We start from the raw sequence: 23,619 nt of genomic DNA on the forward strand, positions 1-23,619 counted from the left end.
AAAGAATCACAAAGTGATATTTGGGTTGGAAGCGGAATTCTAAATAACTGCCTCCAGCAACCTGCTGCCCGACCAATGTTCATTTATTTAAAATAATTACAAAACCAAAGAACCAATTTCCGAATTAAAACCACTGCACTGATTTGTTCATTTTTTTTTTTTTTTCATATGAAACTCAAAGGCACCTAAATCAATCATCAATACTCGCCTATCTTCCCCGAGCCCAATTTTTGAAATCACAAGAACATAATTTCACTACACATTATCATTGCATGTTGGTTTAAATGGTAATGAGATAGTGGATAATTTAGCAAAGACTGCCTCACTGACATATTTCATGGTGATGCAACACTAACTTATTCTTAAATCTCCTCTATCAAAAAGATGGAGTCGAGTGCACTTTCGAGAGTTCCACCTGTTCTTCCTTGGTACTTTAGTAAGAGTCCCGGTTGGCGTCACCATCTGAATATCTCTAGAAAACAGCAAACGGCTCTCTCTCGTTTTTTAAGTGGACACACCAAATCCCTCACCTTCCAACAAGGACGGAGGATCTTTGCTGAATGTCCTTGGTGCAAGGCAGATCAAGCCTAACCAATCACATTCTTAAATGTTTAAATTTCACGATCTTTGAGATTTTAAGGGATTTGCTGTTTTTGGACTTTTTAGAGATCTTTGGTTTCATGGAGGTGGTACAGCACAGCTATAACACCTGGGATTAGAAACAACAACACATTATCGTGTTTTTTGTTTGTTTGTTTCTCCTGTAGAAAGAGCCTTTCATTCTCAGCACCCATTTCACCAATTTTTATTCCTTACTAGCAGCCTTTGGCGACCGATTAAGAAGCCGGTTCGCCAGTCTTAATCCTCGTTAAAATTTTCAATTAAATATTTTATGTTACTCGTCTTTTAATAGCTTCTTCATCGAATATTTTTAAACTTCAAATTTTGATAGTAATATAATTCATACTATCATAAAAGCCTTAAACCATAATGCGTTATGTATCTCTCTAATGCGTAATATATCTCTCTGCCAGCTGCTGTAAAATTTCAATTTTAAATTAAAGTAGAAATTATTAAACTTCAATTAATATAAAAAAAAGCGTTTTTTACTGAAACCAAGACAACCATTTTTTTAAAAAAATAATGAGTATTAAAAACATAGTAGTTCAACATTTAAGTCTTATGTGTACTACAGAATAATTTTCATAACTAATGTAATATATGAAGAATTATTCAACGTTTCTATCTTCTACTATGAAATCTGATAGATTTACGAAGGTCTGAATAGAATAGTTTAGAACAATAAACATTTTCATAACCATGGGCCAATCAGTCTTGAGAAATCCTGGGCGCTGATTGGAGTATCATCTTTGAGACGGTAGATGAAGTGGTCTAAAATAACCCGTTTTTATTGAATAATGGTATTCAAATTTTCATAAGTCAGTCTTAGTGACTGATTTAGTTAACTGGAGTTCAACTCTTTTTATTAAAAATATTGGTGCCCCAAGCCTTTTTTATTAAATATTATTCACAGAGCAAAGGATCTGGATAAAAGCTAAGCATTCATAATTTATTATAACATTAATTGACTCAAGTTACATAAAATGTAATTATTTACTTCATTTAGACCATTTTAACACATGTTTTTCTATTATTAAAAGTTTACAAATTAGCCGTTAGGCCCTGAATTGAAAGGATATATATTAAACCATGTTTGCTTTAAATAAAATTAATTGAATTAATAATGTAAAAGTTGTAAAAGGTCATAGAAAATTTTTTTTAGGAAATATCATAGTTTATATTTACTTCATTTCATACAGACATGTGCTGAATATTACAATTTCTTGATTTAATTTCCAGTAACAGTTAACTTATTTTCTAATTTGAGCTTATTTCAATGTGATTGCAACACGCTGATGAAAGCTAATTTTTTCCCATGCACGTTAAATTTTATTTTTATTTTACGCGAAATAAATTGCTAAAAAAATAATTAAAATATTTTTTTAAAAATTCATTAAAAATAGAAACTTAATTTGTAGGTTAAAACCTCGATATCATTAAAGATAATTTTTTGAACTTTAACTTAAGGTAAAAATCATTTTTCTGCTGTAATGTTTTCAGAAATTATAGGGAAAATACACCGAAATTTCGCTTACTTTTCAATTAATTAAAATTTTAAAAATTCAAAAAATAGCTTCGATGTATATATTTCTGACCTGCAAGGTATTACGTGCTAAATTTGGTAGCTGTAGGTCAAACGATGTGACCTAGAGAGCGCCAACATTCGCAATTCAGCTTTATTATAAGTATAGATATAGACTAGCTGTAACGGGTTACGCATCGCTGTTGTTCAGTTATATTGCTCCCATAATTCTTCTGACGATGGAGAGCTGTCTGTCAATATGATTACAAACAATGGATGAATTTGATTTAAATGTGACATGTCCATGCGTCATTAATGGATACATCTCTGTGTCAGTCGTACCCAATAAATTGGAACTGCTGAAAGTGGTATGTGTATCGTCGTTGACAATTTTCTATTACCTGAAAGATGTTGGAACCAACAGCATGCGATAAAGAAGCATACATCTTGATTGGAATGGTCTACTTTGTTTGAATACGCCGTGTTGTCCGCCGACTCTCTCCTTTTGCCTCGTTGAAATAACTCGAATAGCCGGCATCCTGCCTTAGGGATAGCGCGTCTTCCCCATGTTCTGGGCGTTTCTGGTTCGGGAATGATTGTCTCTAACTCTGTGTTCTATATGTTAGGTTTGTGAAAGAGCCATCCCCCCTCCCTGTAAAAAGGGGTTGTGCAAGCGAGTGTGTGAATGTCATCTTCATATGAGTTAAAGTCAGACTTCTGCCCTCGGGTGCTCATGGGTCCTTACCCTCAAAAACTACTGCATCCCTTTTTCTCCGATCTCTTATTTGGTTTGAATTGCAGTTCAATCCAAAGGGTATAAGCAGCAACAGCAACAAGAGTGTGCGTCTACGTAACAGATCTATAAAAACACGTGCTTATTGAAAGACAATTTTGTTTCTAAATTTCAAAGCAATCGACTAAGAACTTCGTCGATTTATGATTTTGAACAAAAGAGAATTAACATATGAAAACTCAGGCGCCTAGATATGTTGTCAATAGTCGTCTGCCTCTTCGACTTCCGTTTTCGAGAGATATTTGGAAAAAATAAGATAAGCATCCAACTTACAAATAAGAGTAAGATGTTTATCTCATTATGTGTTTTTAGATTTCTTTATTTTCAATTATTTATTTCAGTTTTAATTTAAAAACTTACCATTGTCAATGAAAACAAGTCACGTAAAATCATAATTATTATTTTTTACTTTTTTCGTTACCTCATTTTACACTTTCCTCATTTTGATTTCGTTAACATTCACCAAATCGTGTGCAACGTCGTGCCAGTTTTGAATAAACCTTTAAAACTGATTGTGGCGGTGTACAAGTAATGGTGGATAATGTGCGTACAAGGAATGGGCAAGTGTGTGTATAAAATAATTTGTACCCGAGTAATGGCGAGGCTGATCCCACCTCTTCTTTCTTGCTTATCGAGCAAAGTTCATGATCTAGAGGGGAACACCTCAATAGCACCTGATTATGGGAAGAGATAGGTTAGGAGATTTTCTGAAGAAGCTGACTCTCGTTTTTACTTCACTGTGAGGGAAAATTGCAATAGCCAGTAGAATTAAAAGCAGGAGAATCCGTCCTGGAAAGTACGCTAGTCTTCCAGTTTCTGAATGTTGCTAGTCAGAACCCTCGACCCACTTCCTTCATTTTATGTCTTTCTCTACCTCGTGCCGTACCGATTGACCAAGGGTGGGCAAAAGCCCATGATTGACACGACGTAACTGCTGCGTTCCGCCCATCGTTTCCACTGAAATCGTAATAAAAAGCATAAGATGCAGTGATTTACATCACTAAATGTGAGAAGGGGAAAGCCGACGAAACCGAATGCACGGAATAGCTTGTTCTATTCCGCGTTATGTTTGTTCTCAGCAGTATAAATTCAAACGTGTTCTTTTATTTTATTTACTGAAAAAAAAAATTGTAATTTTCAGTTCTTAGTATGGATATATAATTTTAAACCGGACTATAAATTCTTCTATTAACTCTTTTTGACACTAAACTCTAACTGAACACGACTCTAACTGAATGAACTCTATTATATTATTCCACAACCGTTTTCTCTGTTTTAAATCCATTTTGTTTTCCCGCTTTTTTTTCATTGTCGAATGTTTTTCCTCAACATTTCTTGTATATCTGGTGAAAGCAATACATTAAAACAACATTTACTTTATAAACTATCTAATTCTTTTAATATGTAAAGAGGCCAAGCATGACCGCAGAGAACTGTGCAAGTATTTCTATTTAGCCACTGCTACGCAACCATTCACCGAGTAGATTTAAAGCCATCATCTTCATTTGAAAGGCTCTCGCCATGGCTATAAATTAGTCTTCGCCATGTATATGTGTAAAACGTTAGTGAATCTGCTTCTCTTTTGTGTGCTAACTTGCAATGATTACTAGTGCCGTGGTCTTTATTTAGCTTAAATGTTAGGAAGGTTGTTATATTCAGTGACTGTTCCTTCACAGTCGGTGATGTAATTTCTTTGTTAAGAAGAGAAAGCAGTGTCTTTAAGTTGTTGTACATTTGCAATCAGATGTGGAAATTCATATATTCGTACAAAACATTTTAAAAGCTTTGATAGTGCGAAGTTGTTTGCAATGGCTCCCATTTTCCTTGGATAGCAATTCAGTTTTAGCATATAATAGCTGTATTAAATGATAAATCATGGATAACATAATACCATATAAAATAAATTATAACAGGAGTAGAAAAAAATTTAAAATCTTAAGATTTCTGTTTTGTAATCGAAAAGGTTAACGTTCGAAGCGAGATTCCGTGAAAAATCACTGAGTATGTCCAGTCCACGTAAAATTTGTCGTCAAGTGTCAAATGTTTTCCTACTGATACAACGCTAAAGTTTGGAGAAAGAATTGCCTTCTCGTATGTCGTTCTCATAGTCTGCCCACTGTTCAAAATTAAAAGGTCTCTCTCATATTTATTTTTATATTGCTTCAAACCCGGGCATAAATAAACACCCTGACTTTCTTTTCTTTTATTTTGATGAGGTCATTACTAATCTGCGAGGTCTTGGGGGTAGCGTGTGTTTTAAATTAACTAAATGCTGTAATAATTATACCTCAAAAGGCTTAGTTTTCTGCCAAAAAAACTTTATTTTAGCTTACCACCTTCGCTCTAGAGTGAAGAAGTGAATATGAATATACTTCTGGGGGTGTGCAGAAAAAGTAAAACACACAGAATATATAAATATACCTAAGTTTCTGAAATTCGATTTTCTCGGAATTATTTGCAAAGAGTACCTCACAAATTACCTCAATTGATATCCTTGTCATAGATTATAAATAAGAATAACACCAGTGGACAGTTCGGAGGTTTTGCTTCCCTATCGGGGATAACGTGCCGCCCCCCTCCCCACCTGGGGAGGGGAAAAATATCTCCTGGAAAAAATCATCTTCAAGAAGAAATTTTTGCTATATTCTGCTTAGTGAAATTTATTTTTACTTCATTACTAGTCATTAACTTCAGATACATTGCGAGATTTATAGCGTAAAAACTGAATCCTGGTCGCTGTTAGGCATAAAAGCCTTAGTATTACAATCACCAACATTTTTGAAAGCAGAAGATACCGTTGCTTTTTGTCAGTTGTAATGCAGTAAATCACAGAATTAAAAAATCGATCTGTTGACCATGTGTCGTATTTCTGATGGAAGCAAGATACATATAAATCTACATATATATATATAATATTATTACAATTTTATAAAATGCGCGGAGTTGCTGACGCTTTTTCAAGATGAGTAAATTGATAAAAATTGCACGTAGTCTACTAATATTAATAAGTGCAAGACAAAGAAACTTCTATACGTTTTGAATTGTTAAAAACTATATGTTCAATATCATACTTCAGAATAGGCTTGAAAACCTCGTAATCTTTCAAATACATAGTAGCAGGTCAAGAAAATCAAATTTACGTCATATAGTAATTTTTTTTTTCTTTCATATAACTAAAAACTGAATTCAACTGCGTAATCCATTAAAACCTATTATTGCTATACGCTGGTTTATCAGTTTTCCCAAAAAAACATAAATTTGCTCATTTGTGATTATGCCTGTATTGTAATATACAGGGTGTTCCTTACAAGGTATGCAGCGTCTAATATTTACAAATTCGGATAGAACACGTCAAAACGAGTATTTTTGATGTATTATGTATGGAGTCCCCGAATATCGCGTCATACTCTGTTTAGACTGTTACAAATACGTCAAAATACTTGACTTGACATGTTCTGTCCGAATCTATAAATATTAAACGCTGCATAACTTGTGGAACACCCTGTATTTATCTCAATATGAAAAATCATTGCAACTATGTATGTACGTGTGTTTCGCATCTCCTCTAAAACAACTGGATCGAATTCAACAAAATTTTGTATGCTTATCATATCTGTTGGGCAAAAAGTGCGTAAAAACTGAAAATTCATAATAACCGGAAAAAAAACGAAATGAGGAAAAAACAACAACAAAAAAAAACGATTTATTGGATTGTTTGGAAAGTAATTTCGTTTGTTTGTTTGTTTTTCCCGACACAGTATTAATTCTATTTTTTCACACCCAACTTCACACCTAAGCCGCATAATCATTATATATTTTGAGAGCTAATATAGCAAGGCTTGCTTGTGGAAAAGTCCAATTGATTCAACGCAGTAGTTTTTGATTGGTGCCATTTCAAATATTGAGAGTAAAAAGCAGCATTTTTTTTTTTTTTTTTTTTTTTTTTTTTTTTTGCTTGAACAGCATTTTTACTTATCTGACAGTAAAAAAAAAAAAAATGTGTGATGAAGAGATGTGTATGGAGAAGATGTATTGACAGTGCGCCAATGCCAAAACTGTTTGCAAAATTTCGATCCGACAATTTTGATGTTGAAGAAGCACCACATTCTGGGAGGCTATTTGAAGCCGATAAAGGCACAATAAAGGCATAATTTGATGCAAACCGGCGAATAACAACTCTGGAGATCACTGAAAGATTAAATTTATCAAATTCAACTGCTCATGACCACTTGAAAGGCCTAGGTTTAACTTCAAAGCTTGACATAGGGATTCCTCATGTTCTCATTTAAAGAAATTTGTGTCGTCGCGTTGACGCCAGTGATTTGCTTCTCAAATGGCAAGAAAATTATCCATTTTTGAAGCGCCTGATCTCTGGGGACGAGAAATGGGTGTCTACAACGATGTCAAACGCAAGAAATTGTGGAATAAAAAGATGAATCGCCTCAAAGTACTTCGAAAGCCAATACTCATCAAAAAAAGATGATGCTATCTGTTTGGTGGAATTTCAGAGGAATCGGGGTCCACCCCCCCCCTTTTGGGGGCTTTTACCGAGCAACACAACGATTAATTCTGGAGTGAACAAACTGAATAATTCACTTAAATAGAAAAGGCCAGAATCGATCAACAGAAAAGGTGTAGTGTTCCATCAAGATCGTGCGAGACCTCATAAAAGTTTGATAACTGCCAAAAGTTTTTACAGCTTGAATGGGATATACTGCCACACCCACCATAATCTCCAGATCTGGCACCTTCTAATTATTATTTATTCCGGTCTCTACAAAATGTTTCAGACGATAAAACCTTTACTTCAAATGAGGAGATCGAAAATCACCTGGAGCAATTTTTTTGTCAGCAAAGAATGCAAAGAACAAGAAAGCGTGGAATCATGCTACTGCCAGAAAGAGGACAAAAGGTATTGGACCAGAATCTACAATACATCATTTAATTAAATATTTATTCACTATATAAAAATTCTTCCATTTTCACGAAAAAAAAAAAATTAACGAAATTACTTTCCGAACAACTCAATACAAAGTTAGTATCTGTAGTAATTTTTTAAGACATGAAAAAATAAATCAAAGAAGAGCCGAGGAGTGGCGCTGACTTCTACATGTTAAAGAAAAGTTGAGCAAATAACGAACATGATGCCTCTAAATCATTTATTACAACAATGAGTATTCCACATATCGCTCACTACATTTAACGCTTTTATGAGAGATTGTCGTGCCATCTTTGTTGTAAATAGATGCACTTTCTACTGTCACGTTTATACAAAATAGAGAATCGATCAAACTCCTACTCCAGTCGAGGCATTCCTGATACTAGCATTCAGGGAAAACAAAATCATTAGCAGACGTTGCAAGTTTTTGTGACTTCCTTGGTCTCCAAATTTAACATCGGCAGACTTCTGGAACCCTGAGTGTATTGGTCCGGTCCGGTCAATCTTCCGGAATTGAAAGAAGCGATTCGCCAGGAGAAGTCACGTATACATCTCAAACTGCTGCTCTCTGCCATTGCTGGATTTGTGACCCACTTGCAATTGGTTATTCTCTATGGGTCATGAGGAAAGCATACTACTGTAATAAACAACTTAAGACATTCTGTTATTTACTTGCATATCTTTTCTTTGGCTTGTATACGGCACGCCATTTTTCGGCTGTGTTATTTTTTCTTGTCTAAAAAGATTCTCTATGAACTAGAGATGCTAACCCAGCAAGCCGTTTATTTTGGTTATCTTTTCAATTTTTGTGAATTTTTTTAAAACTTTTTATGGATTTTTTCCCCCATGCTATGTAAAAGAAGAGCAAGAGTCAACTTTGCAAAGAATAATAATGAATTAAATATTTATTGATTAGAAAACAACCAAGACTTTTTTTTTTTTTCATATTTTGAACTGCCTTACCATAATTTTTTTTCTAAATTTCTGTCTTTCCTCTATCCCAAGGACTGATATAATCCCCATCGATATAACCTGATAAATCACAAATAGATGCATTTAAAGACCCCAGTTGGACGCCAAATCTCAATCAACATGATGATTTATTGACGATGCATAATCTGAAATCAGTAACTGAAGCTCAAAGACAAAAAAAAAAGAAGAAAAAAAAGAAAAGAAAAGAAACATTCTATAACAAAAGCTTCAAGCTGTGAGGGGTTTTTTTTGTTAATAAAAAAATTGATTTATTTAATTAACTAGTTTAAAATGTCCTTTAAAATTTTTCTTATATTTCACCATAAGTGAACAAGTTTTGAGAAGTAACAAATATCAATAGCTAATGAAACAGGTTCAAATAAAGTGTTTTTTAAAAATTGTCTAGTTTAGTTGAAATTCTGATTAAAGTTTCAAGGTATGAAAGTTTTTGTATATTATGATGTTTAATACAAAAATTGTTTTGATGTCAAAAATATAATACATGAAAGGGTTTTAATCTCTATCAAAGCCAGATATATCAACTAATTTATTAACAAAAAATTTTGTAATGTTAAAAATCCCATTTTAAAACTGTAAAGGGCATAAAACGGCTCCCAGTAGTTGTAAATATCTAAATTAAATGCTTTTCTCCTGTTTAAATGCGTAGCATATGCTGTAATATTTTTACATGAAAAACGCATGTAGTGAATTTTGTAAGAAAAAGTTAAAATTTTGAGCTGCTAAGATATAAAAATAGAACATGTTATCGTAATTGAATTCTAAGATTTATAATTCGACCATCATATCCAATTTTTGTATGTTTAAACCTAAATTGAATCTAAAATGTCTCCGAATAAGAAAAGAGAATGACATGATTTCATGCTAAATTTTTCAGTGGTGAAGATAATTATTCCTTTCGAAATGTGTAAAATTAAAATTATAAGTCAATAAGCAAAAAATAATAATATTAATAATAATTGTATACAGATTTTAACAATATTTGTATACCCCGTTCTTGTAATAAGCTATTTAACTAGGTGATGTATATAGATTATCGAAAATCTGAGAGGCTCATTCTTTCCTATCCCCCCCACTCTGTATAGCAGATCATGTTACCCTATCGGGTGAACTCTAACTCCACTCGTACTTATACAAACATGAAATTTAATCGAATCAATTAGAGATAGAATACTATACTTTTTTTCTCTTTTCTATCTACCAATGATTTCTTTTTCTTTTTTTTTTTCCCCCTCCATAGTGCGCAAAGGAAACGAAGAAATCTATCGTTCCATGTCAGCTGGTGCTTCTACTTCTTCGCCGACGACAGAGGACGCTGTTGTCGCAAACAACACAACGCCATCTAGCGGCACACCAGGATGATGAACAGGTGCCACTGAAAAAACGAAGACGTAGTTCATTATTGTGTAATATGAAAATAAAATGTGTCAACTAGATTGTTACGTTGCGTAGATTCTATAACGAGTTAAAAGCTTAAAGTGTTGTTATGGGATTTATCCAGGTTTATATTGAATAAACTGGTACTATACTACTTTAATTCAGAAGCTCAAATGCTTAAAAAAAAGTTGTTCTTACTAAAATCCATTACCTTTGGAATTCAATGAATTTTTCACATTCCAATTCAGATTCAAGCTTATTTCTAGCATGCGAAATAATATAATCCCTCATTATATAATTGTTTCTAGAGATACGAAATGAAAAAAAGGTTCGCTTCCGGCGAATTTTTGTGCCAAAACAAAGAGCTACATTTTAAATCACTAATTTTTGCTTAATTTCTTTACCGAATTGAAACATTCTCTTTAATTATAATGAAAGTAATTTTTTTAATCCAATTATAGCTTTTTTTTTCCCTTTGAAGTAAACTTATAGCTCCATATTTTTAACATTATTCGCAACTAAAATTTTATATAACATTATTTATAATAACATGTTTTAAGTAAAAGAAATTTAGTGAGTATAAAAAAAGTTTGTTTCCAAAAGAAACAGAATTTATTAGTTTTTATCGCAACTTAACTGCGGTATATATTGTAAGATTATTTGCTTAAAATCATTCAATTACAGGCATTAAATTGATTAATATTTTTTTCTAAATTTAGTTTTTTTAGTCGTATAAATAATTATTTGAAAATATTAAATACTTTTATGATAATTTTGCTTACTACTTCACACGTTTTTGTTCTTTTACCAATTACCCAAAATTGAAATGAAATTATTGCCGATATATAACAGCTCACGAATTGTATTGTTTTTATTTAAAAATTTGTATTCCTTAAATAAAGCAAAATCTACATAAGAGCTTACAAAAAAAAATGATGAAATCACAATTTTGTCACTTGTAGAATACTTTTCTTAGGACTTTACATTAGAATTAAGGATTTTCTACTATTTCATTGCTCCTAAGCGACATTTTTAAAAGCAGAAAACAATAAGTAAATAGATAACAGCACAATAACTTATTTCAGGATGCGAAAATCGCCCTGCATTCTTAACATTAAAGAATATTTTGTAAAGCTATCTCCTTTATGTTGGAACAATTCGTAGATTTTCAGTTTGATTTCTTGAAAGAACTCTTAGTCCTAAAGCACTCTACTTCTTATTTCAGAAGAATAAAATAACAGTTCTATTTATTTTCAACTTCTGATTATTTGTGTTGCAGATAATAAGAAGCAAATGTTCATTGCAATTGTTCATACAAGTGGTACGGAGGTGAAAAAAATGATAATTTTCAGAACTTCACTTAATTAACAGAGATTTTGATGGTTTCTTTCAGTAAAATGCTTTATTTTTATTTTCAAATAAACAAAGAGTTATATAATATAAAAAAAAGAAAACTTTTTAAAAAACAGCTGTTGTTTTTTAAATAGTAGTTTTTTATAAATATTAAGAATTTACAAAAATATAAGTGTCATAAATATTAGATTATGATGACTATAAATATAAGAAGAAACAAATATTAATTGGCTACATTTTTTAAATATATATATATTTTTTAGAAATGCTTATTAAACTTTAGGGCATTTCTTGTTGAGAAAAAGTAATTTTGAGTTAAAATTTTTGTTTAACAAATGTAGTAAAAAACAACTCTGTAAATATTTCTTTCCGTTCTTTAAGACCTGCGAAATTATACTTTCTTTCAAATTATGTTTACTATGACTAGAAAATCATAAAATTTTTCTTATTTTCTGAAAAAGATTTGAATTCCAAAGTGTAGTGCCATATATGACCTTTTTAGTAACCTTTTTATAAGTAGTATAGTCCATTTTATGTAAATAACATTAAATAAATTTGCTGCAAATGATTTTTAAAATGTGATGAAATATGTTTACTCAATTGTTATTAACTTCAAAGGTCAACACCGCCAATTTTTTCAATTCATTATGTTGTGAATGTTAATAAAGAAATGTAAACAGTCGAACTTGATAAAAAAAAATAATACCAAAAAAAATTACGCGATCTCAAAGCTTCATTTCTTTTTGTGTGTGTGCAAAAATAGTTCAGATAATGTGTTTGGAAGAAACATTGCACATTAAGATAATATTATAATTAAATTTCAGTGTCACAAATTCCGTCTGATTTAAAATCAACGTTTTTTTTTTTTTTTTTTTTTGGCTAAATTTGAAGTCGTAAAGTTATATTCATAATTAATTTTAAAATGAGAAATGAGGTTGCACACTCGTTGGAATTATCAAATTCTAAAATGTAATTTAAACATCATCAAGCGAAATAGAAACTCCTGTTTTTCCACATACCCAAAATAACTACGTTGTTTTTATTGAAAAATCTATTAAAAATTATTATTTTTAAAAAAGAAGAAAAAAGTGGAATTTGTCTATATTGTAAGAAGAATTTTTTAAAAAGAATCGTTTCAAACGGGGTGGGGGGAAAGAAATGATTTTTTTTTTTTTTTTCTTTACATGCATACCGAAAAATTTCGTACTCCTAAGAATATTATATTGATTATTGGATTTAATCCACGCAATCCTATTCATTTAAAGAAACTAATTTCTGTTGAACGGAAGCTCTGATAAATGATTTAACGTGGTTCGACTGTACTGCTAAAACTCTGTATTTCATTTTGGTGGTGTTGCCCTTTTTCTTAAAAATAACGAACAAATCCAAATTAGAAGTGTTGTTTTTAGAAAAGACAACGAAACTAATTGTTTGACTCAAGGGCACAATACAAAATACTATAAATCAGAGTATAATTAGTTTGCTGAATATGTACCTCTTTAGAAAAGGTTGCTTTTTAGCATTACGGACATTAATTGATTTGAATCATACTGCATATCGTAATCAGCATTTTGTAATTATCAATGATATTCCATTTTTACAAAATATATATCCAATAATTGAGGAAAGTATATTATTTATTTTATTTAAAAGTTATTTTAAGTTTACTCATTTTATTCAATATATCTCGTTTTTAAGAGTTTTTTTTTTTTTCTGTCTTAAATTTCTAGTAATATGATGCAGTTTTTTATATATTTAAAATAATATTTTAATTTAGATTAACAGAAAATTATTCGATTCAATATTGGAATTTTTAAACCATTACTTTGATGCAGTTTTCATTTGAAGCAAGACAAATGACAATCTTTTTTCTTTTTTTAGGGAAAAATATATTTAATTCTTAATTGTGTGAATGTCACAAAAACAAAATTGTGTTACAATGATCTCTTTTTTTTTTATCTTGTCTTCAAGGATCTTTACTTTCACTTAATTAAAATTAGATGCTATTACTTTTTTAAATTAGTAATTTAAAATTATTTGCTGTACTTTGATATTAATGGTTTGGAAATTTTAAAATTTTGATGTTATCAACCAACTAATAAAAATGCACTCGGTACATAAATGATTTTAATATTGTCTGCTGTTATTATTACACTTTATGAGTATTTTTTTCCTTTCTAAACTGTCATTCAAAGCAAGTTGTTGTTGTTACTATTCACTTATTCATTTATTTACTCAGAATTTTTCTTTTTTTTTTTTTTATTCCATTTTTTTTTACATTATCAGCTATGACTGAAGGAAAGCCCAGCTTTTGAGCAATTTATCTCAAATATAAAAATCATGGCATCTTGTGTGTGGGAGGGGGGGGGGATATAACTCTGAAATCACGTAATTTAATTCATTCTTTAATATTGTAACTTTTAAAAGAGAAAGGAATTCCTCTAAGATATCAATTACATTTCATTTTATTTATTGCCACCATTCTTTTGCTTGTGCATTTTATTTATTGTATTGATCACATTACTATTATAACATTTAATTTCATATATAAAATGTTACAACAATGTTTTAAGTAAAAAATGTCTTCGGTTTTGGAAATTACTTTTGTAAAGTACTTTGATTTATAATGATATAAAAGGAGCATAAGTACATTGGCTAATTTTATTCATAATCCTATCAAAACTGAAACCCAATAAAATTAATTATCATCAAATAATATCAATTTTCTTAATGGTTTATCAAGTATTTATATTAAGTGAAAAGGATATCTATAATTCATGGTAAACAGAGTCTAACACATAATAAAGTAATAATTTCAAATATTCAACTTTTAAAATTTTTTTATTGAAGAGTAATGACAAATAGAATCAATTGTTATTGCAGTTTTATAATTACAATTGCAAAATATTTGTAGATGAATTGCGGATCTTGTAAGTTATTTACAATGATATCAGGAAATATCCTAGAAAAATAAAATGTAAATACACTCTCTAAAATTAAATTGAAAACTTTTTTTATTATTATTCTTCAATTCCATATGCTTCATTTACATTATCCAATTTCTTTTAACGGTCGGCTTAGTGTTAAGTATTTCAGGATCAACATATGTACCAAATTTATTTATATGTACCAAACATATGTACCAAATGTGTCTTTAAGGTAATTTTAACAATCGCAATCAAATTATTAAAGATATTAATCATACGAACAAATCAATCGGTATATTTAGCAGCTTAATTAAATTTTAAAATTCAATTTCTGTTCCGTTATTTTTTTTTTATATTGTAAACGCGAATCAAAGACGGAGTTTTAAAGTAAGCGTACTTTACATTCAAGGTGCATATCAGAGTTTTCAAAGTAAAATATTACATTTATATTTAAAAAACAAACAAAATCAGGTGATTGTGATACAATTATATGAAAAAGTTAATGTTGTTCTATTTCTTCTCGGATTAGTGTAATTTTTTACTACACAGCAATTGCATAGTCTCATTTTTGAACCAACTCTGCTACTTATACCTTGGAAAAGCTTGTATTAGTGTATTTGTCGTATATACTCCTTAAGAAACTCAACCTGATTTGTTTAACTTATGTGTGAGAAAGTGGAATTAATGCTTTGTCTATTGTATCCTGTATTATTGTTTTTATCTGTGCTATGTATATCATAGGTTTTTGATATTCATGATAATGTTGAGATATACTTGTTCCAGCGCTACTGACCAAGTTTGACTCATGTATTTTGATGTTCAGAGTATTTCGTTTTGATCTAATAGAGGTAAATAAATGAATTAGCAAAAAAATGGAATGCTTTATTTTACAACACAATTCAATTTCAAATCTTTATTTTCCTTTCTGACGCATACATTGAAGCTTATATTCATTACACATATGTTTTCATTAATTTCACAGTAAAATATGCATCTAAAAATTTAAATTTTGCTCTACAAACGTATTTGCTCTTTGCTCTACAAACTAATATTCAGTAGTTTTTCTTTACAGAAATTACAGGCTATTCATAAATTTATGATTTTGTACAAAAATTTAGATTTAGGAAGCAGTGGAAACTGAGTACTACATTACTAAGTTTAAAGAATTCCAATATTTATTTTGCTACTGAAGAAGGAATTCAGATGGTATTCGGTCGATGTTTTCTTTGATATGACTGCTCTCTGCACTTTTGACAACATTTCCTTTGTTTTCCATCGCTTCTTCTAGTGCTTTCGTCACTTCACCTCGGCGCTGGAGAAATTAGCAAAAGGTATTTGCATCTTCATTGGACAATACCAAAAGTGCATAGTTGTGCAGCGTATTCGTTTCGGAGGAAACAACAAAAAAAAACAGTTTTTGTTTTAATTCATTCTTCCGTAAGAAAATAAGTTTCTGATTTTTTTTATTTTTTTTTTTTATTTTTTATTTTAATAGTACATTAAGATGCATCTGGTTTTAAAAATAACCACATTCATGTGGCTGTTTCTAATATACTGCTTCCTGCAGACTGTAATAATAACAATGTTACTATTCTTTCTTAATAGCCGCCATATCAGAATACCAAATTAACGGAATCTATTCATACTCATCTAATGTATTTAAAATTTGGTGTGTCAATTTAATTTTGGGATCCATTGAATATCTTAATCAAAAAAAAAAGAATGTAACTGCAGCAGATATAAGCATGCAGGTAGATTTTGGATATCATTCGTGATTTTTATTATTATTATTATTATTTATTTGAAGAAAGGGCAGACTATTGAAATTCCAGTCAGTTTTGAAACCAATTATAGAAAATGTGAAAGATATTAAAAATTTAATCTTAAAAATATTGAAGCATTCAGAAATGCGTAGAGGGAAATCATTGTAGTCAAATAAATATACAGAGTATAAAGCAAATATACTCTGGTCGTTGCGCCAACGCAATCAGTCGAACGATTCATGACTTGAATCATTATGATTAACCTTCAGTTGACTATAAAATTTAAATAAGAATAAGAGATGTGAATAACATACATATCTGTTAGGAAATAAATATAAAATAACTCTAAAATAGAAGCGAGAGTTTGAACAAGCGCTAGAATTTGCTTTTCTAAATCAAATATGTGTTGTTATATCTCTACTAATAGTAAAGGTGTGTGTGTTGGCTCTCTACAAGACTAATCATTTAACATAATCCCAAACATGGCATATACATACTTTAGAAAATGAGAATGTACACCTCGGAGCTACATTTTCCAGATTTTAATTTATTAAAAATTAAGCGACATCTTGACATGCATTTTGGATCAAGGGATGCAGGTTTTAAGAAGAGAACCGAAAAGAACCTGCTGTATTTTCTAATAGAATGTCTTGAAAAAAGCATTTCTATCATTTTTTTATTGAATTTTGTTTTACTTCAGCAATGATAATTTTATCCTTTCGTGGACATCTACACTTATGGGAAACATTTTTATATTTGAAGTTGTAAGAAGTTTACGTCAGTTTTTGTGGTCACACGAAGTTTGGATAGTATAATATTAAGGTGTCCCATAAGTTTCTTTCCAATCTCTAATATGAAATGAATACACAATATTTACTGTTTAAGATATTATTTATTTTGTTATATAAGAGCCCTTTTGCTCTATTACCTTCTTCTATCTCTCAGGAAGCCTCATTATGCCTTCTTTCCGAAATGGTTGCGTTTTGAAAAGAGAATTAATCCTAGAGGCGCGCTTTTATTTTCCTGATGGATTTAGACCGTTTATCACGAAGAGAAAGAAGTAATAATGATATGGAATGATATCTGGGGAGTGTGAAGGATGCGGTAAAACATCCCGATCAAACTGTCTAACTGTAAGAACTTCTTTTTTACGATTAATGCAATATGTGGTCTTGCGTTGTCATGATGACAACGCCTCGTCTGTTCATTAATTCTGACTTTTTTTGCTATGGCAGCTTTCATTTGATCTGTTGATGACAGTATTTCGTAGAATGTATTGAAGAAGGACAAAATGGACAAAAGTACTTTTTTGGGGTGTAGTCCCGGCTTTGCGACAGTTGAAGGCCTATTGTCCTTACCTTTCTATGCCCATTTTCATATAAAATCCAAATCGTATTTTTTACACTGTCACCATTTTTTAAACAATGAAGCATAACATGCCGTAAATGTCGTCTTTCGCTGCCCATGTTTAACGCTGTGGACTAAAGTCTTGAAAGAGACTGTGGCATAAACGAAACGTACTGTAAAAGAGCTCTGGGAACATCGGTTTCTAGAGACTGAGACCGATGACTAAGACGGTTAATCAATAAACCTGCATGTTTGCATAAGCAGAGCCAGATAAGACCATTCATAGCGCAATGAGAAAGAAACTTTTGGGACACCCTAATATTTCAGAAGTTCAGTCTCTTACTTAGTTGCATTTTGAACTATTTATTATTTTTTGGTAGCTGTGATGCTCCTTAAAAAGACCGTCATTTGGGGATAATACCAAAATAACATATATTCCTTAAAGCAAGTCTAGAAAAATAAAGAATAAGGGAATGAGTAGTGAATTAGACAAAGACTTAAAGGGAACTCGAAAACTTTATCCTGAGATCAGAAGGCAGACAAAAGCAATTTAAAAAAAAAAGGAAGATTCAAGTAGCAAAACTAAAAATTAGTATCATTTGCAACCAAAATTTGCTATAGGAAACATGAATCTTATCTGCCCTAAATACGAAGCGAAAAAAATTGGTAACGAAACATCTCAATGCCATGCTCTTATAAACTATTGGGGCTTCGTAGTTCGTCCGCATTACTTCTAACCTTCAGCTGCGGCGCATACTTCTGAAGTATACCAGAAAATCCAACTTCTGTTTGGATATGACGTCACGCAGAGTAAAGAATTGTAATCAAAGAGGTTTCCCGCCTGCTTTCAGAATTCATAATCAAATATATCAACAAGATCGGATGTTACTCTTTACCAAATGAAAAACCGCAGTTCTTACAGATTTATTTCTTGGGGAATATTTTAGTTATATAAACATTTGGAAATAACACCAGAGTTCTTTTAGGACAAAGCAGGTAATTTTGAACCACGTTAAGAAAGCTGAAGACCACATCTGAGATTGCATTTACCTAACCCCCCCCCCTCCTTCCATTATTTCATAGGGAACAATGAAGTAGAAACTGATCGGTGATGGAAATCAATTCCTGGATTTAATCGTATCATCGCTCTTCTGCTCTCTATCGTCACAATGAAGAAGTCGTGCACCTTGCAATGGATCCCAGCCCACGTGGGCATTGAGAGAAACGAACAGGTTGACACTCTTGCCAAAGAGGCCAGAGCAGTGGGTCCCATCCCTCTATCTACTATTGCTCTGGATGCTGATGGCGTGGCAAGACATAGACTCTGTACCAAATGAAAGAAATTCTCCCTGGCAAATCTTAATTATAAAAGAGACTTCACAACCAAAATTGCAAGACTCAGAACAGGGCACCTGAGGTGCATGAGGATCATACCTTATGGTTCCAGACTCTATGAAGAATGCAGACAATGTCCAGGTTTTGCGGATGGATACGGAACATATTCTTAGCTGCCGTTCTATTATTTCCGTCCTCTTCAAATTAGACATTGACTCCATCAGGGATATTTTTTATTCCGATAAAGCTGAAGATGTGGCCAGGGCTGTTCTGCATGTTTTCCATCCAATCTAATTGTCCCCCTCTCTCCTTTTTTTTTTCTTATTTTTTATTTCACTTGTCACACGACAATAACAACAACAATCGTATCATCGTCAAATAATTGCAGCTAATGGTTGACCAAAAAAGAGGTTTTAAGACATTTTTTGTAACAATTTAAAAAAAAAAAAATGCCAAAGTAATGGGCGTAAAGTGATTATTAGAACACATAAATACCATACATATCTCATGCAGCGATTCAATGCACCAACGTCAAGAAAAGTAATAATTTTTGTGGTTAAAAAAATTTCTTTGATAAATGGAAGATTACAGTTCGAAAACGATGCGATAAATTCGAGATCACTTAATGCTCTGCAATATACTGGAAAGTAATGATTATCATAGAAATTTACAACAGTTAGATCCCACGGCAAGAGAAAACTGTGGATTTTTGTTCATAATCAATAACGACTTGATTGGCAGTGGATTATCTGCTACGTTGTGGACGGTTCCTCTAACAATTTTATGTGAATGTATTCCCCAAAATTAATTTCTATTCTCACAGACTGAATCAAAGGTAAAATCTCATTGATGAAGAGTATTAATCATTTGCGGTATTCTCTTGCAAGAGATGGGAAGACATAGGCTAAATGGTTACACCTATCGCAACTTTCACGACTCATCCAAACATGTGCACTATTCTATTAGGTACGTTATGACATATGCAAGAATTTATGTCCATATGTTTTGATGATATCTGCTTGCAATCCGAAATTACCTGAAATCAAAAACCTTTTTTTTTTTTTTTTAACAGTTTTCATGTGATAGACGCAATTCAAGTAAAAATTGCTGAAATTCGAGAACGTAATAAACAAGTAGCATATATATATGAAAAATCTCCAAGCTTTATGCGTATCTTAATATGCCAGAAGTCTGCTACCCGCTCATATTATAATTTCATTCAAAGAAAAATGAATGTCAGGAAAATGAAAACATTGAATTCCATGTCCCCATGCATGAAAAAAGGAAAATAATTAAAAATATAACAAATAATTAAAAGAGAAAGCAGAGAAAATATAAAAAATAATTAGAAGTTAATTATAAATAACACTTATCTCATGTGCAGGAGAAGAAAAACAAAAAAACAAGTAAGCATAGTGCTTCTGTAAAAATAAATAATATGCATGCGAAAATAAACAAAAGAAGAGTGGTACTTTATGCTCTATCACTTTCAAAACTGATTCATGAAGGTATATTAATTTGTAAAACTGAACTCAATTACAGCAGGTTGCTGAAACCACATTTACAACTCTTTTCAAACTATGTGAGGCAGATCCTTTTATCAAAACATTGCTCTATTCGGTATTATCTGATATTAAATTATCCCACGAATAAATCAAATAAGCAATATTGCTCAAGAAAACAAAGCGCAGCAGGCAGCACCAGGGATTGATACAGCCATATTTAGTATCGCTAACTATACTGATGAATTAAGTAATTTAAAAATACTTATGTAGCAATGGCGTGGTTTGTTTTCCTTTGGGATTTTGAATTCGTGATCAATACATGATGTCTGTCCACTTTACTATTCATCTAGAAAACTTGCAGTAAATACACCTTACCGGAAAGTACAATGACTGACTCCCACCGGGGTGGCACCTCAGATAATGATGAGAAGATTCCTGCATGGTGGTTGGTTCTCGCCACCCGAGTGGATAGAGAAATATTGCTGATCGGCTACTTCCTACGATGACGGGAGGTGCTTCCCAATGGAAAGTTTTTGCCATGGCCGGTGATGAAACTTAGGACTCAACCTTAGTTCTGCCAATACCGTTGTGTCGGTCCGGTCAATCAGATTTAATCCTTGTGCTTTAGTTTCTGACTGGAGTTGCCACGATTTGGTTACCCAAAATAATGAAGTAAAAAGAGTCGGAAAACAGCCAGAAACCACCTTTACAGCTATTTTCGAATATGAGGCAGATATTTTGTCCAAAGCACTTTTTCTATCCGGCAATATTACGCTATTAACACAAATACTCACTCATCAAACCCACAGTAATTAGAGGGCGAATTTTTGCAATTCGATCTCAAAATTACTGCTACACAAAATAACTATAACTTATGAACTAATTCAGTAATTCATAGAAAATTACTTTTGTCGTCTTCCATGTTTCAGTAACAACAGATGAAAATCCTCGTATTTCGAAAACTTACGAATCGATGATGGAGAAGGCCTCCAAGCATGTCATTGGAACATATTGGATCTGTAATTCACTCGATTGACCCCTTCAAATCCGTGATTTATGTGCAATCCTTTTGACTACTTACAACCTGCCTAATCCAAAAGCTTTTTTTTTGGGGGGGGGGGGAATGAAAAATAGCATGAATGAAGATTTCCAGATACAAACACTTTGAATGAGAAATAATCTTGAATGTCGATAATTCGATTAGGTGTCAAAATAGGTATAAAAAATGATTTTTTACAAGTAAAAAAAAAAACAGAACACTACAATAGATGGGAAAGTAATATTGTTACGGAACTCAGCAGGGTTCTTTTCCGATTTGTTGCTCGATGAAATAAACAATCCTTTAGTGACACACGACGACTTTTATTAACACGAAGACGATAAATATACAACCGAAATGAACAAAGGAGCACACTATAACAAAAAGTAGCCCACAAGTAGTAATCTGTAGTAAAAACATCCGCAACACACAAAGCGGCCGCACAGAATTCAGCAGAAGAAGGGAATCTGTGTAGCTTCACTCTACAATGTCTCCAAACGTCTGCAAATCTCCACTGTCCCCTCGCTTTAGCTATATCCAACTGCCGACTCACTACTACACGACTGGTTACTCCACACACGACTCGATGCTGCTTACACAATAAATACCAGGACTCGTCAAATAGTTCAATTCAGCAATCACTTGCTCTTCACTGAACTGATCGATCTATTTGCCGTACACTCTTTACACGATAGATTTTGACTTGATACTGCCGGCCTTTTACAGTTCTCGAGCGAGCTCGAAGGTTCTGGAACAATCAGGCGTATCTCGGTTCCTATTGGCTCATTGCTAAAATTCTGGATGATTCCAGATTTTAGATTCCAAGATTTGGTAACTTGTCACCAAAGTTACCAAATTCGTCTCCAAGTTTGTCGTCAAGCCCTGAGATCACTGATTCGGCATCCGATCAACATCCAGCAAAGGTGATCGTAATACGGTCTTTCCAGTTATTGAACTAACTCAATAACTGGAAAATTTGTAAGATATACCTTAGGTAGATTTGTAATTTAAGATATACCTCACAGATTTATAACAATATATCTTTGTTGACTCTTTTTCACCGTCAGTATCAAAACAATCATGAAAAAAAGATGGCAATGAACTACTTTTGTTTAGTTGGAAACTTTCACATGCCTATTCTGTTATTTCCAAGTCAGTACTTCCATATAAAATCAACTTGAGAAAATTATCTTATCTCGGACGATGCAAACAAAACTAAATCTTCTACAAATATACAAGTTCAGCTCTGAGATATCGTATCTGAACAACGTTTCGAAGAGCAACTTACTCCATTAGATCCAAAGTATCCGGTACTTTCAGAAAGGCCAGACTAATAGTCCATGTAACAAGATATACTTGAATTCTTATTTTACGGTGAAAATTTGGTCACTTTAGCATTTTGGGGATTGACCAAAATCTGAGGAAGAGGGAAAGGAATGATCCATTTCACAGAAAGCAGTTAACAATTAGAAATATTCAACAACGGCTTTATTTACCTTTCGTAATAGTTATATGCATTTTCGTAAAAAGTAATATATATATTTGGAAAGATATAAAGTCGTTTTTAAAAAATTCCAAATTTTTTCCGCAACATTTTGTTTATAATAAATACAGAATTTTATGTCAAATTATATAAAAGATACATGATATGTAGCAAAGTAGTTTAAAAGCAAAATATAAAGTGAATTGTATAAGAAAATATGAGTATTTCGGCGGGTAAAATTTTATCTAAAAATACGCATTATAATATATTTTACTTTCATCATTTCAAAAAGATTAATTGGTTTTTTTTATATAAAAACACCATTTGAATCATAATGCAATCGGAATTTCAGTTGTTATCCACGAGAAGTTAATGAGGTTTTTGTCCCTACAAATTGATAGTGATTAAATATTAACATTGAATATTGAATTCTATAAAAGATTATAAATATATTAAATATTCTTTCATGTTTATGCATTAAGTAAGTAACATAAATTGCAGTAAAGTAAAGATCATAAATAAGAAAAAATTGTGTTGTTTAATATTATTTGCATAAACATTGGACTTCTAACACTATGTAACTTGACTTACAACATGATAAAAAATAACTAGACAACTTTATGAT

At 31.8% G+C, this 23,619-nt stretch overlaps 2 protein-coding genes across 4 annotated transcripts in view; both read left to right on the forward strand.

Moving 5' to 3' along the window:
• The window catches only part of LOC129975191 (uncharacterized), a 300,156-nt gene extending 289,403 nt beyond the window's left edge, over positions 1 to 10,753 (forward strand). For all 3 annotated transcript variants that reach the window (XM_056088169.1, XM_056088171.1, XM_056088170.1), the window contains exon 2: positions 10,106 to 10,753. In XM_056088169.1, the coding sequence (XP_055944144.1) occupies positions 10,106 to 10,227 (122 nt within the window). In that variant the 3' untranslated portion in view covers positions 10,228 to 10,753. The remainder of the gene's footprint in view (positions 1 to 10,105) is intronic.
• LOC129975190 (high mobility group protein 20A-like) overlaps positions 1 to 23,619 on the forward strand; it is an 86,449-nt gene that overhangs the window by 39,115 nt on the left and 23,715 nt on the right. The window lies entirely within an intron of this gene.

The sequence above is a fragment of the Argiope bruennichi genome, chromosome 7, assembly GCF_947563725.1.
Source record: "Argiope bruennichi chromosome 7, qqArgBrue1.1, whole genome shotgun sequence".
Taxonomy (NCBI): Eukaryota; Metazoa; Arthropoda; class Arachnida; order Araneae; family Araneidae; genus Argiope; species Argiope bruennichi.